Source organism: Syngnathus typhle, linkage group LG1 (genome assembly GCF_033458585.1).
Source record: "Syngnathus typhle isolate RoL2023-S1 ecotype Sweden linkage group LG1, RoL_Styp_1.0, whole genome shotgun sequence".
NCBI lineage: Eukaryota > Metazoa > Chordata > Actinopteri > Syngnathiformes > Syngnathidae > Syngnathus > Syngnathus typhle.
The window spans coordinates 14839753-14865037 of record NC_083738.1 but is presented as its reverse complement, the minus strand read 5'-3'; the positions used below and the strand labels follow the sequence as shown (position 1 = coordinate 14865037).

General features: G+C 40.2%; 1 protein-coding gene across 1 annotated transcript in view; it reads left to right on the top strand.

Moving 5' to 3' along the window:
- The first annotated feature begins 8375 nt into the window (after positions 1-8375).
- The window catches only part of tnmd (tenomodulin), a 49956-nt gene continuing 33046 nt past the window's right edge, over positions 8376-25285 (top strand). Inside the window, exons 1-2 of the mRNA XM_061281862.1 lie at positions 8376-8528; positions 15280-15414. Coding sequence (XP_061137846.1) covers positions 8481-8528; positions 15280-15414 — 183 coding nt within the window. The 5' untranslated portion in view covers positions 8376-8480. The remainder of the gene's footprint in view (positions 8529-15279; positions 15415-25285) is intronic.

Here is a 25285-nt window from a genome sequence, read left to right as displayed (position 1 = left end):
CTCGGTTATGTATCAATCGCACATGAAGCTAGCTTGAATACAAATTGTTGTTTTAGAGTCATTTAGAGCCAATTTTTTTTTTCTTATATTTATGATTGGTGTCCCACAACATTATGAAAAGGCTGCTCCTCAACAAGTACAGAAAGTCTCACTTCTGAGCAATTTTCCAAAGCACCAGAAGAGCTACTCAATAGCTCAGATCAAAAAATAAAAAAGCACAATTGTATGTTTCTGCGGCAGTTTTAACCTTCAGCGGTGCTACTTCATCAACAGACCCAACATTCTTAATCCATCAGATTTTGTTGTGTTTTGTTTCCTGCTCTGCTTTTTCTCCATTACATCTTATTGCTTAATTCAGTACCCCAGCACCAGTGTTATCCGTTCAAGGCAAAACCGCCTGTCACATTATTGCACAAAATACCACCGTCCTGTTGTGTTTCATTCAATTCTATTTCAAAAATCAAACAAATACTGGCCTTGAGTTACCAAGCCTGCTAAATTTGAGAATTTAACACATTCAATAAAATGTTTGTTTCTTCATTATTACTGTCCATAAAGGCAACTATGTTCGGTGATTTGGAGGCCCTTCGTGTTTGCAATTCCCTGCAGTGAATTCACAAAGCCTGGTTGCTTGGAAACTGCTTCCAAAAGATCCTCTTTCTCTACTTACTTATTTATTCCGCTTTACCTAAATCCCTGAGGTATTTATGCAAGTGCAATACATATTTTGCCCTCTAGAAATGTTTAAACTTGTGTATCCAGGAGATTATCAGCACTGTTTAGTTGTTCACCTTCACCCTCACTGGAGAATCGCCCTCTGCAAGGGATTAAGGTAAACTACACGTCCTAATCCAATTAAAGCATGTTGGAATCTATGCTCTCATGGAGTGCTTTGTCAGAACGATAACAGACTGGCTGTAGTTAGCAGCTCCATTGTCTGTATAATCAGCTTCATATTCTGGATACAAATTTCATCATCCAGTTATTCGTACAGTGACTGCAATGGATCGTGACAGTCTGCTGTCTGTTGTTCCAAGCCAACAGGTGTGCGGGTGATGGTTCAGCATGGGATGATTTCACAGATCACTTTATCATTCATGCCACTGTTCTAGTCAGTCCGTTTCACACATGCTGCCATCTGTGTCAGACTGTTTAAAGCTTCAAAAGGATCAGTTTGTTCAAATATCACTCCTCGCAATTTTGGTATACCTATCTTCTCAAATTCAAACACTCAAACAGCAGTACCCTGAGGAAATTACACTACCCTAAACGTGTGTGTATGTGGCCACTAAAAATGGGCTTAATAAAGCTGTTGAGTAAAATCGGAGTGCACTCCATTTGAATTCAATTTGTAGTTGGCGTTTTTTTTTCTTTCAAATATATATTTGAGTGCATTATTATAATGCATTAAAATGGCATTACATTTCACTGTCAATAATACAACTCTCCCATTTTGCACTAATCGTGTAAATATTATTGTAACATAATTAGACTACCTACCAAATGCCAATATGCAATCTAGTTGGTCTTTTTTCTAAATTCTTCTTCTTTGTAATCCTACTAAATTCTAGTGAAAGTGCTCCATGACATTGTTTTAACGGTAATTAAACTACTAAACAAACATGACATGAGAAACAATATGCATTGGGGGAAAAATAACAAATTATTACGCTTTGCATTAAAGTATTTGGCCAAAAAGCTACAGTTGAATCAGCATAATCTATAATTATTGATCCTTTCAATGGATGAATAATTGCATCTATTCGCACCCTTTAATTTATTAATACCGAATGGCCGAAAAATATTTTTTTTCCAATGCAATGAAGAGGGAAAACAAAGCACAATTTGGATTGATTACACCTTCAATTTCAGCACTACAGGTCGTATTTAATAACTCGCATTCAAAAACTCTGCCCAAATCCTGTTTATATTTTTCAACTCGGTCTCGCACCAGACATTACTGTTTTGTTCCGGCCTGTCATTTCTTAAGACTGATTACTCACTCAAAGGAGCACGCATTTATTTAAGATATTCTGCAAGAATAACAAGATCATTGCATGGATGCATGTTAGTGTGTGCAGAAAAAAATATGAAGTCAGACATGAAAAAAATTTCAATCAGAAGATCAGCTAATGCACATTCATTTGAAGTTAGTCATGATGCAACAAGTGTTCACAACACAGACAGGTTGACTGTTGGTGAGAGAGTCTTTCATGACCAGCGAGGTGTCAAGTCGTGAGTGTCTATAATAATCCCAAGGAAAAAGAAATGTTACAAGTGAGTCATAAATTCAACCTGAAATGAAATATTCGTCCTCCCTTTGCAACAGTACGGCTGGTGAAGCCCGTGGCTAATGACTGGCCTTTACCTGTCGTCGTTCATCTTGAGGAGTCAATTGGTTTGCTTCTGCTGGGTGCAGAGGTAATTACAAGCCAGCTATGACTAACGTTTGGCTCGATTGTATATTTCCATTGGACTCTGTGATGGGATGTCGGAGACTCAAAGCTTGCCGCACATTCGGGAGAGCTCCACTCTGACTAAACAACCTCAAAGTGAAAATAACGAAACAGAGAAAATATTATCACAAGAAAATGTTTTCATCTTCTACCTGGAGAAATATATTGGTGGAAATACGATTACAGGGGGTACTAAAGAAGGAAAATGAGTTCTCTTTCATTGCCTCTGTTCCAGTTTTGTGTGATTAAAAATGCTGAAAAGCAGGAAGAACAATTTTCTGCCATTCCAGTCAAAATCATTTGCACAGGAGTGCTCTTCTTCAAATCTCAAATTGTATTAATTTTTAATCGCATTATAAATTGGCTGGGGAATACAATTATGTAAGTAAATACATCTGTCTCACCAAGCACGAGATTGAGAAAACTCCTCGGCAAGCGGCAAGGTGCGATGTGAGGAAATGACTGTTTAAGCGTGGGATGTGGGCCGATGCGGAGAGGCATAATCCACATTTCTATTCATCGACTTCCTCAATGTGTCAGAGAGAAACTCCTAAGAGATCGGCCTTTGTGATTCTTCTCCAGCACATGTTTGGTCTTCGCCTTGAACATCTGTGATGAAAGGTTGGAATCGATGCCGGAGTATATTAAAAATGTATAGGCAATCTTTCAATCACCCGTTGCGCCTCTTATTCTCTCACCGCCACTATCAGTTCATTTGTCCCGGAGAACTACAAATTGTTATACACACAATAGCAGCAAAGCCAAACCAGAGTAAAAAGCGTCATTGCTTCAATAATAGTGTTGTCATGGATAGCCAGGAAAATTTTCAGGTTTTTGTTCCTCTTCAGACCTTCATATTCTAAGCCTGTGTTCTTGTAAGAATTGGCTTCAAACAGCAGCCTGTTGATACACTGCAAATCAGCCACAAGCGAGCAAATTGCTAACCAGGTGCACTTCAGCCTATGACTCGACTGACAGCGACACATCCTGGTGGTTCTTAACAGGGAAAGTCATTTCTTTGTTGTTCCGTGCAGCCCAATTAGTCGAAACACATTGTTGTGGTATTAAACAGGCAAAATCCACCTGGGTTTTTTATACATCTCAGAGGGCGACCATTTTGCTGTCATCTGAAAATGACATCACGTTTGCTCAGGGCACAGGTCACAGCCAAGGTGATCTTCATATTAGTGAAACATTCATTCTAGATACAAGGGGGTGGATGTTTTTATTTATCTATTTTATTTGGTCTTTAAATAGAGTAAATAATACATACAACTGGGAATCAACTACTGTAATTAGAATCAATTTGCTGTGGTTTGTATTCCTGGAGTCAAATTAAAGGAAAGGATTAAAAGACATTTGTGAAAGCTAAATGATGGTAGAGAATCTTAAGGTAACCGGAGGATGAAAACCATGGCTTAAAATGATAAATTTCAGTTTTGTTGTCATTTCTTAAATGTTTTTAAATTATTTTTTAAAATATTTTTAACAACACTTGTTCCAAAAGAAGAAACATCTCTAATACGAGGTGTTGACACTAAAAATGTAAAAAAAGTAAAAAAATAATAATATTAAACGTAAAGGTGAGGTTTTTTATTACCAATAATGATTCCCCTTGCTTATGACACTTGAGAACTGATAGTGTGAGCTGCATGCAATGTTTCCTTTGTCATCCGGGTGCTATGATAATGACAGGGTGACCTTGCAGTTCATCGAGGTCAAAGAGCATCCACAAACTGTATCAATTCCATCGTATCACAACATAGTGAAAGCAAGAAAGACGTGACAGGTGTTCAATTTGTATGCTGAAATTATCTTATCAACCATAAGAACCATTGTAAAGCATGTTTTGACAGTTAGAATATTACCTGTGGAACCGTTAGAGTATTACCGGTTGAACAGAGGCTGTGATTTACCGAAGTCAAATTCCTTGTTTGAACGCTCAAACATGGCGAATAAAAACTCTTGAATCTTGAATGTTTTGACAGTTAGAATATTACCTGTGGAACCTCAGTGAGTGTGTTGGATTTTTGAAGCGGTACTTTATCACTAGGTGTCAGAATTTAACTGGAAGAACCAAATGTCAACTGGGAAAAACCACAGTGTAAACTTCCTGCACAAAGCATTTTTCTTCCCCGCTTTTAAAGCAGCGTGAGGGAAAATAGTCAACGATGACAGTTGGAGAGTCTCAAATCTTCTTTGTCTCGACCGAGATGGTAAAGGTGACTGGCTTTTCGAGTCGAGCCCATTCCACTCCACCTCTGCTTCCTCTTTAATGAAAGCCTGAGGAGCTGTAGCGGCATTGAGGCAGGAAGCGGATGATTAAATCACACAGGATTACTTGTCATATTTGACCCGAATGGACCCAGAGGAGATAGGGTGCAGGTGGGAAACACATAAAACATTCTCAGCTGCGCTCAGGTTGTATCTGTTTTCTAAATTCATACATACCTTTTATTCATGCAAATCCTATTTTCTTTCTGAGTAGCACCAGTTTCCCTTCGTGTCGTAAAGGACTCTTAATGACTGTGGATATGCGGGCCTCTTTCTTTCTGAGTGACAGACAGGGGATCTGCCTGAAAAGGAAATTTATTTTCCAGACGGTCATAGAAGGAGAGAAAAATACTTATCGTCTTTGTCTGAGGAAGCAGCATCTGCTTGAAGATATTGTTATTATTTGAGGGAACTTCTATGTTCTTTTGTAAAGAAAAAGCAAATCAGTGGGTTTCACAACTGGTGATGCAATCAGTTTTAACAAAGCCAATCAAAACTATAATGTGGAGCACAGAGTAAACAGTGGAACATTTGGAGTGTTGTTTTTGTAGTATGCTCTATGTGTATGATCTATGTTTTTGCTCAATTACCGTTGGCTTGATAGGGCACTCAATCATTTGTTCTTTGCATTTCCACTTGGCAATCCAAAATCATAATAGTCACTGATTATTTCAGTGTATTTCAGTTTTTTTCAATCTAACTTTACAAAATGGCAGTGTTGTTGAAGTGATGTGCCTTGTGGCTACTAATCCACCTTGCTGTGTTTTGTGTGGACAGGAATGAGTTCAAAACAATGTGATCAGACAGAAAAACAGTAGCAAGGGCAATTGTTGAGTACGACGTCTAAAGAGTAATACCTTTTTTTTACTGGTAATACAAAGTCGTCCATGTTGTACTTATGTGCCTGATAGATCATTCAGATCTTGTTTGTGGTCTGAACTTAGCATAGTTACCATAGTGTATGTATCTGTGGTGGATTCCATTTTATACTCCCGTGTGTGATGCATGTGAGAAGCCGGTTCTCATTTATTGTTAATTTTATGATTAAAAGATTAAAGGGGTTTAACACTGGTTCTATTTTATAGACAATTGGTCATTTTAAAATGTTCCTTCAAATGTCGCCTGTGGATTTAATAAGTGTTACGATGGTACCGGCTAAACCTTGTAAAAGGTAAAGAGGTCCCAAGATGTGCAACACTGCTGCTGACACCACAAATCCTTAAAGAGAAGTGACTTGATTTACCAAAGCAAAATGTCACAGTAATTGGGAAGATTTATATCAATGGGAAAAAGCTGATGAGGTCTCGCCACTATCAGATCTTGACAACTTCGATACGGGCTCAACTAAACGGTTTGCAGCTTGAGCACTTCTCCAAAAGATGGTCATCCTGAAGCAGAATGGACCGAGCATTTCTTCTACTTTTCTACTTAGAATGTAAAGCACAACTCATGTATAGCACCACCTTTAGATTCAAGATTCAAGAGTTTTTTATTCGTCACGTTTGAACGTGTTTGAATGTTAGGTGACTGGAATCCAAGTAAATGCAAATGTTACTCATTTTAAAATAAATCTGTTGAAGCCAAAAGGCATTTTTAAACACTCCCTGTAACGGATTTTGAAGTTCCACATTGACAATACACTGTACCTTGCTTTTACTTTTACTTGAACCACAAAACCAAAGATTAGCTTGTGCCCACGCTAAGGAACTTGTTTGGAGATCCAGGGATATATTTTGCACTTTTCAAAAGATACCTCTCCTCGCGTAGGAGTGATAAAGCTGCCGAGTTTTGTTTTCTTTGTATTATTATCCATCCATCCATCCATTTTCTGAACCGCTTAGTCCCCACGAGGGTCGCGGGTGTGCTGGAGCCTATCCCAGCCGTCTACAGGCAGTAGGCGGGGGACACCCCGAACCGGTTGCCAGCCAATTGCAGGGCACAGAGAGACAAACAACCATTATTATTATTATTATTATTATTATTATTATTATTATTATTATTATTATTTATTAATATTATACAATAGGGATGCTTTCATTCTTTGATTATGTTCCCTTTTTTGCTAAATCTAAATCCTGCCTGCTGCTGGTAATGTAATTAATTATTATACAAACCCAAAAGGAAGTATCAGATGATTCTGATTTACTTATATACATGTTGTATAATTTTTAAGGTGTTCCACTTTTGCAAGGACTGCAGCCAATTGGGAACATTTAGGATTGTCTTGCATCAAGGGATGTTTCACATTGTAGCTAAAGGAAAATAAAAGTAGATGTAGGTGTTATCAGATACGATTAATTATAAAGTGGGATTATTTTTCTTTTCACACTGTGTGGATGTTGTTTTTTCAGTGTTATTACCCAAGAAGGATATCTACAGGAAGCAACCGGTGCCAAGACAGTCAGCAAAGAACGCCTCTCCATGACCTTCATCATATATCATCATGTCACAAGGTCTCAAAGTTTATGAGCGGCTGAGGTAAACATATTAAATGTTCCTTACACCTTTTTTTCCTCGCAAAAAATAAATACTTAACAGTACGATCACACCTTTTATGGAGTCTCGATGGCATTTTCAACAGCGCATTGGACAGATGAGACAAATAACTGGGTATCAGCGGTTGACATTATAAAGCTCGCCAAGAGCTGAATAAAGTTTTAGGATGGCATTATTTGAACAGCTTCAATCACTTATTCAGTCATCCCCTGAAGGCCGTTATAGCCAGTCCAATAGTTATTGCATTTAGAGAGAAAAGAAAATCATTACTACTCTGAAGTCACAACTTGGTTAAAGGAGAAAATATAGTATATACAGTGGAATCTCAGTGATGACTGTTGTGCTTTTCTGTGGTAGCATTACCAAATAAATAGATAAAATGCCAAATAAACAATAAAACACTCAGGGAGTTCAAGTCTCACAAGATTTGCTGGACAAAAGTACTGGCACACTCTAGTCTGCATCGGAATCATAAAAAACTGTCAATAAATGTCACTGGCATAGACAGATGAAAAAAGATACATTCTGAAGATCCCTCACAGGACATGTGCCATGTTTCACTGACAATCACTGTGCTAGTGAATCAACACTTTCACACTAGCAGTTGTACAGAGCTGAGGACAGGCACCCCGTCTCATTTCTTCGGGTGGATGTATCATGGCAAATCTGGCTGGAAAAACTAAGAACCCTGATGAAGTTTGACTTAAGCCACAGATGCTTCACAGGTACTTGGGCTCCCGGAACTTGTTTACTTGTCAGTTAAGTCGAAGCATCTGTGGCTAAACCCAAACTGCTGAAATGTTTTTGCTTACTGGACCTTAATTTGCCACCTCTGCTGCTTACTAGCAGGCCAAAAGTCAGACTAGCATATGGGTAAAAGAGACATTCTAGTGCCTCCTAGGAGCGTAATGGACCTTAAGATGCATATCAGGGATATCAGATAAATACTCAAAGGGTTTGCCATAAGATAGTGCTTCTATTTCATCCATGCTGTGCGTAATTTCTTCACCAGAGGGCCGCTGGTAGCGTTCCACCTTTGAAAGGGGTGCAGGCAAACGGGAGACTTCTGCCTTGACTTTTAATGGCTATCACAAATGTTGCAGTAATTCCACTCCGCCTAAGAAGCTTCCCTCCCCTTCCAAATTGCTGCGATGGAATGAGGCTGTAACTCTTTTGCTTTGCGGAGAAGAAGGTTGTTGTTTTTTTCCCTCCAAGTTTAAGGATCGGAACACATTCCTTCTGCAGGCTTGCATCATGGAGGCGAGCAGCCAGTCTAGCAGCCAACAGGTTCCCTTTAATGATGTGAGTATTTCTTTAAATTTATTTTTCAAAAGTGGAGGGGAAATTCATTGCATTTGGTATTAAGTGTTCTTTTTAAGAAAATATTGTGTTGTATTCAAAAAGCTGATCACCTGTGAAGTATTCCAGCAAAAGCAAATTAAAAGGATGGTGGCAGTAGAAGGTCATTATCAACAGAGAGGGAGAGAGAAAGTGATCTTTGAATAAAGTGAAGGCTGCATGTGTCGACAAAAGAAAGCGTGGCCCGGTCTCTGCTGAGTGCTTTGAGTTTATCCAGAATTGAAAGTTTGAATCCACTTTTTTATTTATAGCTAATATATACTTGTCCCTCACACTATTACTTAGCAGGACGGAAAATTGCATTTTCGGCTGTGAAATATGTGCTCTTTTCACCTGTTGCAGATCCTCTACACAAAAGAGTAACCTTGAAGTCCTATTAATATTTATGCAAATAACAAAGACTTGACTCCCATCAGATTCAAATCCTAAATAAGATGAATAAGTGATGGGGGTGGCTGATTATTATCTCAAATGTATACCTAAGCGTTTGACTGTGTCTTGGTGTGCCATCTCTGCTTGCTGCCTCTTCTGTTTCTCTGAGTGAGTGATATTTTTTTCCCAGCAACAGCGGGGGGTGGGGGGGTGTGGGGTTAATTTGCAGGCGCTATTCTCCTCATAGCTCTTGTCTTATTCTGAACTCCAAAACCTTTAAAACAACAGCTGACAGGCGGGCCGCGCACTCACACCGCTCAGTTGGTCACCATCGCTGCCTTTTCTGCAACTCTTCTCTCTAGCCCCACTATGTCTCTTCATTCCGAAACGGCAGACAGTTAAGTTTCCACTGGGCTCAGAGCTTATGCAAGGTGCCCCAGGAGAGTCGTACGCTCCCCAGCAGGCCCCACTTTGAAGTGCCTCACGTTTTATGGTCACTGTCACTGACGTGTCTCATCCGTGGAATGCATTAATGGCAAATACATTAGTGCTCCTACCAAAGTCATGCAGTGTAAGTAGAAAAAGAAAACTTTATTCATATTCACTGCTGCTCACCTTGCTACTGTTCTCTCAAACAGTAAAATTGGTAGTACAGCAAATTAAACAGTACTTTTTTTAAAAAGCATACTACATTACTGTAAAACACTTGAACACTTTCATTTGGATTTAAACAGAGAGCCCAAAAGTACTTACACACTGTATGTGGAAGTACAAATACTTGTTTAAAAAGTAGAAGAACTGAGTCTACTCCTGTAATTGCATTAAAGTGAAGAAGTAGCTCAGTGGCCTAGTGGTAGAGTGTCCGCCCTGAGACAGGAAGGTTGTGGGTTCAAACCCCGGCCGGGTCATACCAAAGACTATAAAAATGGGACCCATTGCCTCCCTGCTTGGCACTCAGCATTAAGGGTTGGAATTGGGGGGTTAGATCACCAAATGATTCCCGAGCGCGGCACCGCTGCTGCTCGCTGCTCCCCTCTCCCCCAGGGGATGATTAAAATCACACAGGGATGGGTTAAATGCAGAGGACAAATTTCACCACACCCAGATGTGTGTGTGACGATCATTGGGACTTTAACTTTAACTTTTTAACTTAAGTACAGACATTGAAAATACAAGGAACAAGCTGTTGCGAAAGTAAGAAGTAGAAAATATTGATATATTTTAAAGGATTTTTTTTTTAAGAAAAACAAAAACTCAAGTACAGTAGAGGTAACTGAAATAGTATATTAGTTTAGTAACTAAGAATGTTTACTTTTTCCTATATATGGAAATGGAAGTAAAAATCATATATTCAACGGGTGGTGCATTCAACAATAGAGGGTGCTAGGGCACAAAAAAAAGGCTGAAACGTACACAAATGAAATAATGAAAGTGAAGTATTATGTAAAGTATCTGTTTTTAAATCGTTCCCCCTTGATGCATGTTGTACACAAAGGCTATCACTAATAAAAAGATAATGCAACGAATGTCGTTTTTGGGGGGATAGTGCTCCATCCCCCAGCGAGCCCACACAAACAATTTAATCAAGTATCTAATTAAGGGGCAAATTCTCCCGTGTGCTTAAATAAAATAAAAAGCACACTATAGCGCACCTTTTTGACTGTGCATTCTCCCATCAACTTAAGTGTGTCACCCTTGAGAAATGTACACACTTCGGGTTCAGGCGTTCCCTGAAATCTGCCAGTGTGCTCATTCTCCCAACGACAAGCATCTTTTTGTCTTCTGTGCTCAAGAGGCTGTACTAATGTGTCCCGCCCCCCCCAAGGTGAAACATCATATTTCACATTTTTTAATCGTTCCACATCCCTTGAGAGCAAGACTCGGCGGATTTGTAGTACTGGTGTATGGATGGGCTGGGAAGCACACCTGTCGCATCTACGCTCATCGACTGCCCAATGGCTGCATATTGTCGAGTACATTACACTGTTGGCAGAAGGTCGACATTTTATCATTGGTCAAAAAAAGATCAATGTCAACAGACTTTTGTCTTCACCCGTGAGGACCATTTCCACATGACGATGGTACTGAGAGCTGAAGTGCGGGTCACAAACAATACAATAATTGCAATAATGGGCCTTGAGTTATAGATTTTTGTATTTGAGGCACCACGCATGCAGGGCGTTGCTTGGCAACATGGTCTCCTCAGCATTCCGCAATGAGCATGGAATTCTGATTAAATTGCTTGTCCTGCGTTTATTAAAAAGTGAATGCAAAAACTACACGCTCCTTTACAGCAGCATATTGATGAGCCACGTGCACGCCACTGGCAAAGATAACTTCCGGATCTACTACGCAAGTTAATTTCATAATCAAAATGTGACAAATTCTCAAAACGGATCTGGATAAAACTCTATGATCCGGTAATTAGGGCTGCCGTTAGAATTAACTGAATCACGCGTCTTTGGTGGTTTTCTGCACAAATTATGCAGGTCACACATGGTGGGGCTGTCCGAATGTCTAAATTGATGAATTGCAACACCTTGAAAGTGTGCAATAAAACGTACGTAAGAAAAGCATGAACGGGATGCCCGAAAGTGCATTACGAATGTGTCTTTTTGTAATCAAAAGAAGCCAGGAGGTTGTCCAGCCCACTTAGGCTGAACAGTCACAATACAAAGTGCAAATGAGAAGCTTTCATTTTCTCCCTACAGAAAGTCTGCTGGAACAAAAGCTTTATGAATTTGTGCCGTCAGGCTCAGGGAATTGCTGACAGTGGGCAGATTAAAACTAAATTTGAGAGAAAATAAATAAATGAATAATTGTAACCTTTCCGCTGAACTTGTTGCAGTCCCCTCATCCGTATGGTCTGGTCAAGGAGGGTGGCAATAGTTTAGTCTTCGGGAGTTATAAATAGTGGATAAATCCTGTAGCATGCCACAGTCAAAAAGGTCATTTGTTGTTTTAATGTCGATGTGAGAAAAGAAGAGAGCCAGAAGAAAAGCGGTTTCACAGTGACTTTGAAGTTAAAGCTCCAGACTGTAGCTGCTCACCGTTGCGTCATAATTTTCGACATGCACATTATAAGATAAATTGGTCGATGTGTGCTTAGATGTGCCCATTTCCTTTTTAATGAATGAAACTAAAAGGACAACAAAGGGTCAAAATTGTTGCCATCTCTTGGAATGCAATGTTTTGAAATCAAAAGATCATATCAGCAAATATAACCTGGCCATGTGCTGTATCAACTAATTCATCCCCTAATATGGAGCTGCTGAAAACTTTGCTGGGGGACCACCACTATGAAATCATTTAAACAAAGCATTCTTCACGCACCTGTGAACAAGACCCCAGAAAACTTTAACTCCTCTACTTGCGGCAGCATCTCAACACTGTACTTGCACCTCAAATGTTTTCCACTCTGTTGTTTACTTCAGATCATAGCTTTATGAAATAAAAAGAACCAGATCATCTGAAGAGGCTCAATAGAACGCTTTCTTTACTTTAACATCATACGGATTTTAAATGCTGTATTATCTAGCCAGTATACGCTTAAAATGTGGACATTTTATATGCTCATTTTGCATTTAAAGACAAACCAAAATAGGCCTGACTAAAGCTGCTTTTGGTAGGTCTGTCAGAACATGGCATGTCATTTCACAAACTGACCTTGAGTTTTGTCTTTTCCGAAATTATCCTATGGTAGTGACCGAAAATTTTGCCTTGGAAGTATTTTTATTACCGTTTTTTTCCGTGTATAGTGCGCAAAATTTTACTAATTTATTGTCCTAAAATCTGGGGTGCGCATTATACATGGGTACAAAAAAAAAAAAAAAAAATTTTTTTTTTAAATTGTTTTTTTTTTTTTTTTTAAATCCCAATGATCGTCACACACGCAGGGAGGCAATGGGTCCCGTTTTTATAGTCTTTGGTATGGTCTTAACTAGGCTGGATGTAATTTCTTTTGTTTCTCCGACTGCCCGTAAACGCACCACCGCGCTTCGTGCGCGCACGAGACAGCAAACGAGCAGGTGATCGAGCAAGCCTTGTCTGATACGAGAGCATTGCGGTCGCATGGAGCGTGTTTGAAGTGAACAGCAGAGAAGAAAGGCAAAGTGTTGTGAAATAAAATGCACAGAACGGATGCGCAAGACACGTCAGCTATATAAAGAGCGAGAGTTGTTTTCTTCCTATTAGTTTCAATTCACAGTTTAATTAGCAGTTTCAATCAGCAAATAACAAAATGCGTATTACAGGTAATATTTTATTTCACAACACTTTGCCTTGTTCCTTTGGTCTCTGCTGTTCATCCTAAAACACAAAGGCGCTCTTTAAGCAATGCGACAGTGAGCGCCCGGCGCGCTGCGGTTGCGCGACCGCACCAAATTAAGCTCCCTGCGCAGTGCGCACTGAGGTCCACTTAAATTTTAGAAAGTACATCAGGACTTTAAAAATATCTTCTAAATTTCAGCGACGGCTCTGTCACAATAATCGACCAGCCCGGTGCAGTTGGGCGGTCGGCGGCGCGCTACGGTTGAGCGTTCTCTCCCACGCTCTCCCTCTCGCTCTCTCTCGCTCTCGCACACACGCAAACCGGATATCATACGGAGGCCGCCATTACAGATGCGCAGAACGGATGAGCAAGACACGTCAGCTATATAAAGAGCGAGAGTTCAGTTCTCTACCTAAATCCGTATTACAGGTAATATTTTATTTCACAACACTTTGCCTTGTTCCTTTCTTCTCTGCTGTTCACTTCAAACACGCTCCATGCGCACGGAGCGCGGTGGTGCGTTTACGGGCAGTCGGAGAAATCAACGCCAACAAAAAAATGACATCCAGCCTAGTTAAGACCATACCAAAGACTATAAAAATGGGACCCATTGCCTCCCTGCGTGTGTGACGATCATTGGGACTTAAAAAAAAAAATAAATAAATAATAATAATTTTTTTTTTAAAAGAAAATCATAAAAATTGGGTGCGTATTATACATGGGTACAAGCTTTTTTCCAGCATCAGCATGCCATTTTTAGGGGTGCGTACTATACATGGGGGCGCACTATACACGGAAAAAAACGGTATACCCTTTTTTTTCACACGCTGTTTTGCCTACTTTACCTCCCCCCAAAAAAGAGAAAGAAACCAATACTGATGTCAATCAACTGGCTACTGGACTTCCTCTGTCAGAGGCCTCAGGTGGTACGTGTTGGCGACAAAATCTCCGCCAGCATCACGCTGAGCACGGGGGCCCCCCAAGGCTGCATGCTCAGTCCGCTGCTCTTCACCCTGCTGACACATGACTGCGCTGCAACCTACAGCAACAACCACATAGTGAAATTTGCTGACGACACGACTCTGGTGGGTCTCATCACCAAGGGCGACGAGACAATACAGGTTGGAGGTTGACCTTCTGACCACGCGGTGCAGGGACAACAACCTCCTGATGAACGTCAACAAGACCAAGGAGATTGCTGTTGACTTCCGGAAGGGTCACACAACACCTGCCACTGACCATCGACGGTGCTGTGGTGGAGAGAGTGAGCAGCACCAGGTTCCTGGGGGTGCACATCAGTGACGATCTCTCCTGGTCCACCAACACCGCATCACTGGCGAAGAAAGCTCAGCGCCGCCTGTACTTCCTGCGGAAACTCAGGCGAGCAAGTGCTCCTCCGGCCGTCATGACTACATTCTACCGTGGCACCATTGAGACCGTCCTCTCCAGTTGTATCGCTGTTTGGGGTGGTAGCTGCACTGAATACAACATGAAGGCCCTGCAGCGCATAGTGAACACGGCTGGTAAGATTATTGGTGCTTCACTCCCCTCCCTGAAGGACATTTACACCTCCCATCTCACCCGCAAGGCGACCACGATTGTGAGTGATGTGAGTCACCCCGCTCACTCTTTGTTTGATCTTCTGCCCTCTGGGAAGAGGTACAGGAGCCTGCGGTCCCGCACCACCAGACTCACCAACAGCTTCATACTCCAGGCTGTTAGGATCCTGAACTCTCTCCCCCCTTCTGCGTAGCGTCCAGTACTTTTGTGCTATATTCTGACTGTCTGCTGTATGCACACTTGCTCCATTTTTGCTCCTCTTATTTATTATGTTATTTGTTTATTTATTATTTATTCATCACTCTTATTTATTCATTTGTTTGTGCCTTCTTGTTTTTATTTTTTTGTGTTGTTTACTTGTATGTATATTGTGTACTATGTCTTGTCACCGTGGGATAGTGGGAACGTAATTTCGATTTCTTTGTGTCTTGGCATGTGAAGAAATTGACAATAAAGCAGACTTTGACTTTGACTCAATCTCACCAATTACAGGTTGAGGCAGCTAAAGGGAAGAAGGCCAAGTACCGGATCTACCAACGCGTGGGCCTGGTTCTGGCGTTTGTCTTCCTCCTTTTGGGTCTCTGCATCTTCAGCTTGGCATATCTGTGGAGCCCCACTCTGGGAAAAGTAAGATGCATTTTACTTTATGTCATCAACTTCTGTATCGTTAGATGCAAAACAGAATCAAGCAATGAAGAGAAATGCAGTTTTAATGAAAATTTGTAAGGAGGACATCAGCAGCACACGAACCACCTGTAAAGTGTCAGGTATTTTAAAACACTATTTGGATATTTGTTTAATTTCAGCTCTCTGTCACTTTAATGTCCTCTGAGTCCAACGAAGAGTATGTCTGAGTATGTATCGAACAACAAACTGAATCCATGTTTGCAGTACATGTTTGAAAAGAATACCATTGTCACTACATTTGGTAAATGGTGTCAAGATGAAAGTGAGATGAAATCCCGCTTCCATTACAGAAAAATCACGCAGGTTGCATCAAAGCATGACTACATAAGTACTGTGCAGTGTCACGTTGTAGTCATGAAATCTTGTGGAGCTTTTGCTGGTGAAATTTCAGTCCGTTGCATTTATCTCATTTTTGATCACACTCTCAACGTCTTCGTCTAATGGAAGAAACTCACCAGAATGCCTGCAGCAAGACGCGAACCCCATGGCAATGTAATCGGGATAAACTCTTGTCCTGGCAATTTATCTTCCAAAATTCAATCCAATCATACTTGATGGAGACCATTTTCACTCAGCTGCTTTCCCCACAATATTCCCAAGGTGCCAGAAAAAGCGTATTTGCCCAAACTAAAAGGAAAACAAATCAATAAGGTGACATCCAAAATGTGTGATACATTGTAAGCACACTTGGAGGGAAAATAATTGAAACTATATGACGGTTCGAGGCATGCTCATACATGTTGAACGTATTTTAAAAGCCATTTCTGAGAAGGTTCACATATAATGCCCTTCACTGTAGACAGTATCATTCCTCTTTAAATTCACATAAAGATGCAGAAGTCACCTCAAAGCTCAAATTAAATCAGGTTCATTTTTCACTTCCAGTGTCGACAGTCTTGTCCACGTTCTCTCCTTTCAACATATCACCTTTGAGAAATTTCCTTTGTCCTTGTTAAATGTTTCATGCTGCAGGTAGAGCAGTCATTATTTCCACTTTAATAAGCTGTGATCGTCCTCACAAGGCACCAAAATGTGTTGATGGCAGAGAACCCCAGGTTTTGCCTTAATGGGGTCTTTGGGGAAAGACTACCTCTCTGTCCTCCTTATCAATGGGGCGACATGGAGCCAATTTGAGGAGAAACACCAGTCTGTTCCACCTGATGGACAGGTGCTTCTCGCATTCAGCAAAAACACAACCCCACGCAAACCTCTGTGAAGGCCATTCCAAAGGTGAAGCAATGGATTCACAACCAGACAGACAGATGGATGGATGGATGGTCTGAGACATTTTGCCAGATGGTTCTAGTGCAAGATTGTAGGTGCACCTTGTTTGGTAGCCAGGGTAGGGGGGTACGGGCGTGGAGCAAAAGCCATCATTTGACAGTTAATGGCTAACATGAAGTGACTATAGTGACTTTGGGGGATATATAAACTCAGAGTTCAGTGTTTACATCCTCAGAGTTAAGTACGCAATGGTTTTCAAAGACCATTTCTAGCGTCCCTTTAGACCAGTCGTTCTTAACCTTTTTCCTTGTTCGCACCCCATTCAATTCACCAACCAGTTCTCGCAACCCTAAATAATTATCATGGTTTACTTTATAGCTATAAGTCTTAATTAGCATTATCCCTAATGCCAATTAACACAATGAGTTCTTGATTTCCAGAATTTTTCACTTTTTTCGGTTACCCGACCATTATCCCCGAAAAATTTTAAATTTCCCCCAGGGTAATTCCCACATACACGTGGTAAATTATCTTACTGATCAGTCCAGATCACAACAGCAGCTCACCAAGACATCGCATTATGTTCGCACAGCATTGTGCGTATGTCGAAACCCAGCCTGGTAATTTGCTTGGTGTGTTCTATCTCAATATGACAGGAGAACCACCTGGGACCTTCCTTTAATTACCTGTAAACATATGTTGTTACACAAGCTTTGGGAAGATTCCGCCATCTTCCCTGTGCCAGTGTGCGTTGGTGTGTACGCGTGTCGGGCTTATGCAGTCTCCATTGCGTCAGTGTGCGTTGTGTTTGCATTCTCTTTTGGCTTATGGCAAATTTTCTGTTTGCTATGTGCTCATTATTGTTCTGGGCCGCAAGTCTCGCTAGGGGATTTCGCCTGCTTGTAAATCCATTCTCTGTTATTACTGGTTTACAGCATCACCCTTTGAAAATTAAGACTGAGAAAAATGAGAATTGAGTGAGGAAAATGCTTTAGAAAATGAACCAATGCAAGGTTAATGCCACAGCTGCCCAAGGTAAATTCTGTAATGGTATTACACTAGCATCAAGAAGCTGTTTCACAGAAATGGATCTTATCTGATAACATGCATTGGGTTAAAAAAGTCAGCACAACTGGTAAACATACATTCCAAAACATGCCCCTGCCACTCACTCAATGTGTGCTGTGAAAAGTGTCCAGCATATCTCCAACCATAATGACGACAATAAAAAAGGAATGGATAGACTCACTGCTATCCTTTATTTCTGACTACAAAAAAAATTGTTCATTAGCAGTGAGCTGCCTCGAAATTGGTTGCTAAAAGGTGCATTCAGTTTTAAAATCATTCCAAATGTGTAAACTCAGTTGTATTAAAATAGTCCACATTAAAGCACTTAACGGTGCTGGATAGTTTCTTCCCCTTTTCATTTCAGGTGGTGTAAATAAGGGAAAAAAATGTTATAAATAATCAATTTGTTAAGCACGTAATGTGTGACGCCATATATTATAAATCAAGATTTTCATATGAGATGTGATCCTGTTATTTTTATTTCATGAATCACTTTGAAGGGGATTATCTGCAAACGGACAGCCGGGCTAGGAGTAATTCCAGACCTCATTGGCGCTGCCAGGTTGTATGACCAAAAAAAAAAAAAATTCAGGATTACACAAATGTGAGGCAACTGCACCATTAAATATGTCAAATGAAAATTGCATTACTCATCCTGTTCCAAGGTAATTGCTAGTTTGTCCCAGATGGTTTCGTAAAGGCGTAACTGCCGGGATCGCCTGGTGCAATGAGTATTTCTTCTCCACCTGTCACACATACTGGTATATCTACCTGTCTTTCAAGGTTTGGACCCATCAACACCTCCCGACCTGTTTCTTTTATTTATTTATCTTTTATAAGTTGTGTCCCTCTCTGACCCCTTAGTGTCCAAATGTCAACATGTAACCGGTGCTGAGGGACGTTATTTGACGTGATTAGGGCAATTCGTATTTTTTCCGTGTTTGTTTAGCAAGTGTTACAGAATTCATTCACATTCATGACGGGTCATGTGGAAATTATATGTTCTCTCTGGGGATAGCAGTTTCTTCACCCAAACCCAAAATGTGTATTAGATTAAGTGAAAACTGTAGGAGTCGCTGTTTAGCCACTATGATATTTTGCTAACAATATAATGATAGAGCAAATTTTGCAGTAATTGAAAAGAGGAAATTATGCAATAAAAAAAAACATTATGTAACTGGAAACAAATATAAAACGTCAGATTATGTTCAAAGTTCAGTTTAAAGTCCAAATCATAAATACAATTTGCTCCTTGGGCCCAAAATTACAAAATTACACTAGGAATGCAGCAAGTGAATCTTGCAGTATTGAAGTAGCCACACACAGTTTTGCTTTTCAGTGTGTTTATGTGAGGCGCGATTTGCCTCACAAACTACAATGCAAAACCGCTTAATTTGATCCTTGAACTCAATCGCTATCTGTCCAGGATCTGGAGAAATTAAGTTCCAGGGTGTCTTCTGGACCCTTGCAAAGGAACTGCATCCATAAAATTGAAGGATGGAAGGCAAGGGAGCATTTGGTAGGATAAGGCGTTTTAACAAAAAACACTCGTCTGTTTGCTTCTGAGTCTGATTAAACACATAAAGCTAAATTGTTCATTAGCAGGCAAATGTCCACTCATATTTCACCCCGAACACCACGCTTCCTTCCTAGATGATGCATTAGCCTTTTACACCGGGAAGTCAGGATGACTTGGGGAGAGGGGGGAGTGCAAGCAGGGAAAAACAAAGGGAGTTTGTTTTAAATTGTTGCCAGTGGAGTGCCTGAGGTGGGAATGCTTGATTGTTGGTGGCTGCAACAGCAGAGCGTGACAGAACTGCAAAGCCCACCATCAGGTATTTATTGTGCCGCACAGCTGGGATGTGTTTTTTTTTTTTTACCCTGCCTTCTTTGAAAGCATAGTTTACGCCTTAAAATTGATGCATCTTAATTAGCAGCCCTTCATTTTGCTCAGATCGTAGTATGTCGTATGTACAGCGTGTTGGAGGCGGTAGTGTGGTTGATAAACACAAAAGCTCTGTTTTCTCTCTCTCCTCCTCATCTTACCACTTCCACAGCCAACCAGGACTCCACTGCTCTGTTGTACAATTTACAATGTGATTGAGCTTTCACATTCACTTTCACTCGCCCGGTAAGTCAGTGGCGCTTGTCTCTGCGGACACCAGCACATTACCAAACAGGCTGCACACAAAAAAATCGGCACACTGGAAATGCGCCATTGAGCTTCTCCTTCTCTGAGAAATGTGTGGTGGGGTGGCAATGCAGACATTTTTAAGTCCTAATGGATGATTAAATCTCTATCCTGAAAATAGGCCAATTAGTCACCTCACTCAATATGCAAGAAGAGAAGCGGCATCTAAATCATCACCGCAGGTCTCTGTCTGGTACTCAATCTGAAACCTCATGAAAAATAACCACAGCTCATTAGCCTGTTAATGTGAGAAAAATTGTTGCAGCTCCAAAGACTAGAATTTTAATGACATGGAGAAGTATTACTACCACACTGAAACAAAAGTTGATCACACTTTTCTTTAAGTCATTATTTTGAAACCAAAGAAATAGGAATAAGTAAACCAGATATACAGTACGTGTTATTGCAACAATGATCTATTCTAAGCATGCTTTGGTCTGGATGATTGGATGTTTACAATGCTTAATGAGGCGGAGGAAAAATTAACTTACACTTTTACAATAAGGGAAGAGCGTGAAAATGAGGAAAATTTGAAATTTAAGCATCGTCCCTGCAGATTTATGTTAGATTGGACACATTGAGCACAGCATAAACTTGATGATTCCCAATGTGTCCTTAAAAAGGTATGAATACTGGACTTTACCTCTGCAAAGAGCGATAGATATGAATCCTAATGTTTGTGTGTAACTAAGTATATTTTCATTGCTGCACATAATCTCCAACGTTGTTATTCCAATGCTAATGTTGGCACTGCCCTCAAATGGCCAAAGATGAGCAACTGCAGTTAGAATTAAAACAAAAACTACTCTTGTTTTGTTCATTCTGTTGAATGTTAGACAATCACATTGGCTTATTTTTCTGTTGTGAAAAATGACGAAGCGCACCACACTCCTCTTCAGTTGCACAAGAGGTCTCTGACTCCTCTGAGCATGGAGCATCCTCTGGGCTTTTGTCTCTTGCTGAGATAATTTGGGGCTCATTAGCTGCCTGACAGGAACAAACAATAGCCTAGGTGTAATGTTGCAGGGTTTAATTAACAACAACACTGTAATAAAGCAGACATTAATATCAAGCACCCGCTGTCGAGCAGGATTAGGATTTGAAACTTTTGAAGACTTCTAGGCCTAAATGATCATCATCTTAATCACAGGTTTGGTGATTAATGGTCAGATATTTGTTAGGTAACTGCAACTGTTGGTCTGGACTTGGTGGTAATTAAGGGGAGTATTCGGACCATGTCTTTACAACGCTGCCTGACCTTTCTCCAGGGCGTATTCACCAACCTTTCCCCTTAGTGGTGCTCTTATCTCCTGGAGTAAATTGTACTTCAGTAAATTGAATCTAGCGGCTGTAATTTATCTGTTGAAACTTACAGTGGCTCAGTACGTCTTGTGAAGCACTTTATGCCACTTCTTTGCACTGGAAGGTACATTGCTGTGCTCTGATGATTTTGCATTGGCAAAAGTAGGCACCACAGAGTGGGTCCAAAGCAAGCCAGGTCCATGCCACGTACAGTGGTGATGTAAACAACTGCTTGTCGGTCATTGGTCAAACAGATCATCGCCGTATCGTTTGACATTGCAGAGCTAGAAAATTATGTATGTTCATCTATCTATGCTGTAACATTTGTGTGACATGTGACAGGCAGAACAATGAAATGCTCTTTCACTGGATGACAAAAGGTAGAATTAACCTGTGTAACTGTCACGGAACAGAGACAGGGTGACCAAGTGCTTTATTGAAAAAGGGGGGAAGGGGAAGTGGAGCGCTGGACTTGCGGTCTGGCTGGCGTGGCTGAGCAGCAGAGCACAGCGCGTAGTCGTAGTCGGAGGCAGGCAGGTTGTCGAGGCAGGCGGCGATCAGAAGCGTGGTCAAAGGACGAGCAAGTAGTCGGGGCAGGCAAGACCTCCTGAAGAGTAAAATACATTTGTGACTGAACTGACCCCAAAGTTGAGTATTTGAGTATCAATATAGTTTTCAGTCATGTGCCGGGAGATTTTTTCTGAAGAATATGTACCTTGGGTCAGTAACGATCGTGAAGTATTGCTGCGCCTTATTTCTGGACAATGAAGTATTATATTGCAAAATGTAAATTATAATAAGAAAATAGACTTGGTTTCACTCAAAAGAAGTACAAGAGATACTTGTTCTCGTAAATCTGCAAATTATTCAAACATTTGGTATCATGTCAGTGAGACTAAATTATATTACACATTACATTTAGCCAAGAACACTATTGACACAATAACCTATTTTATGATGACAAGTTTTGGACTTTATATGACTATAATGCTTAGTATTCTGTGCTGGCATTGGAAAAAAAACAATCTCTAGCTAATAGGGGTGTAACGATTCATCGATACACATCGATTAATCGATATAATGCTCTACGATTTATTGGCATCGATGCTAAACGTAAACATCGATTTATATCGCCGTGTTTGACTTCGGACATTAGACGCGACTTTATTTTGAAATCCAGTTCATTGTTGCTTGCTTCCTCTTTCCGGGAGCAGTGCGCGGCGTTGTTGTGTTGTGAGCAGAGCAGGCACGTGAAAGGGGAGTCGACAACTAGTACGCGGCTCCTGGGCTGGTGCTATGGCTAGTGTCCAAAAAGACGAGCAAATTTGCTCCCCTTTAGGCTTCAAGTCATTCGTTTGGAAGCACTTTGGATTCCAAAGAAAAGATGGCTCAACGGACAAGACACGTGCAGTTTGTAAATCCTGCCATGCGGTGATCAAATATTCAGGGACCACAAATCTCTATATTTATATTTAAAGAAAAAACACGACATCAAAGTTCAGTGTTAAAATAAGCACTTTGTATACTACAATACTCTTGTAATTTCCTAAATAAAGAGTTTGCAGTACCTTGTTGGTTTTGCGTATGAATTGTTATAAATCAGGATATTGTTCTATATTTTTTATTTTAAAAAAAAATATCGATCGTAGAGCACTATATCGCGATGTATCGTGAATGAATCACAGCAGGCTTTAAGATATCGGCAAATATCGTATCCCGGTTCTTTGTATCGATATGATATTGTATCGTGACAAAACCCGCAATTTACACCCCTACTAGCTAACCTTTCCTGAGGTCCCAATTCAAGGCAAGTTCGAGCTGCTCTACTGTGAAGCCTTTGCTAAATTTAACTTAATGCCACAGACTGAATCAGAATTCAAATCAAAATCTCAGTAGCGTAAAAGAAACACCTTTGTGCAGAACACGTGAAGAAGCCAATGAGTGCGTTATAAAAGCAGGATTGCGGCATGTGTTACCATGGACAACGAAGCAACATTTAATCACACGTTTGCGTGCCTTCTCTGGTCCATGAAATAACTTGTTCAGTATTGCCGAGTATTGTCCTCTGTTTGGGCTGAATCATCAAGTGTGTGCGTCCTCTGGATTAAAAGATTAAATTTGAAGTAATGTCTTGAGTAGCCTGTGTCTCTAAAAGTTGCAATTTAATTTTTCTCTAGTGTGTATCAGGCATTTAGCAAATTGCCAGTAAGTGTTCTTAGGTTCCCACACTTTAACTTAAATAGCTGTTAAAAAAAAAGGCTTGAGGATTGCAGTCAATGACGCGCACTAAATGTAAATCCAAAGTGACAAATGTACAGGATTTGGAATTTGAATGTTTTATTTCAGGAGTGGTGTTGATAGACTGAGTTTCCAGTGGTGTGTTGCACAACTACCATAGAACAATAATTTACAATGATTTTGATGTAATAGCCTGAAACATTTATTAATCTGTAAAATCCCAGGCCCAGATCATTCGAAGCACAATTTAATAGGTTCCCCCAAACCAGATTCCAGGCATCATTGAAGGAGAAAAAAAGGCAGTTGAGCTGACTTGTGGCCCACTCAGGGGCAATGAAAACAACGAGCTTTTCATCAGTACCCATTGTTCCAGTGTCTCTGCATCCAACCATCACTCCCCTTTTTATTGTGTCTTCCAGGCACATACACCATGTTTGAACAATTATCGGCCAATGGATGTCCTTGCAACGATGTTACGAGTTATCTACCTTGTCTCAGGCATAAGTGATAAGAGCTGATGAAGCAGCAGGGACTGGACTTGTTGTTCTGGGCCATCTGCCATTATCATAAATGAAGGCAGCCATGCTCCCGTCGTGGCAGTTCTGACTTTGATCATCTCGTCCGCTGCTGTGTTTTTGTTGTTTGTCAAAGAGCCTTGCGATTACATCTGTCATCTTAAATGTACCTTAAATTTTAATACGGGGGACTCTGTGAAATCTCTGTCGATATATATCCCACAGGATGTAATGGAAATTAAGTAAAATCACTCCGGGGTCAAATTTCAGCCATCATCAGGCCATTATTAAATTTTTACGTAAGATTGTCATGCAAGTGTTAAATAATAATAATAAGATTAATAACAAGAACAACAATAATAATAATAATATAATAGTAAAAAATATATATACCTATATAAATAGCTGTTGTGTAATGTGTTTATATGTTCAATCAATAAACCATCAATCAATCAATCAATCAATCCATTTATCTATCAATCAATCAACAGAAATCAACAAATATATAAAACAAATACATAAACAAATTGCCTCTGTGTTTAACATTAATTTATATGTGCTGAGGATTAGAATTACTTCACGTATCATGCTTTGTCATGTGCGCAATTTACATTTTTAAACAATTAGAAACAACAACAATAAGAGCCATACTCAAAGATTGATGAGTGAACACAATTGTTAATCATTTTGCTCACTGAGCTTAAGTCCCGTGTGAAATGTCATAGGGAAGGAACAAAAAATTTATTCTACATTAGTGCATTTCATCTCTCATGCAGTGGTGACAAACTCATCTTCATTCTGAGCCATATCGTAGTTATGCCTCGCCTGCATAGCTTTGTTGTTGGTTTTAATTTTAATAACACATTGATTTGATGGAAATCGGAAAAAAGCATTCTCATTTAGTTAACACTCTTATTTAGTTTTGTGTTAAGAGTGTTATCAGTGGGCAATAATTCATAAAATTAAAATTTCATGTTGTTGATGCAGATTTTCTTACCAAAGAAAATTAAACAAAGCGACCAATACCACTTAGCAAGAATTATTTGCTTTCGTGGGCCACGTGAAATGATGTGGCCTAGAGTTTTGTACCTGTTCTTAATGTATGGAACCGCCAAAATGAGAACATAAAGCATCAATACTGACACTATCCAGTATAGTGATAGCCAAATGAAACACAGGCACGTGAGCACATTTGGAGAAATTTCTACCATTTTCACCTGTGAAGCTTTGTTTGGCCTTCTGAACCAGAGGAAGTTCAATTACCATCAGGCTA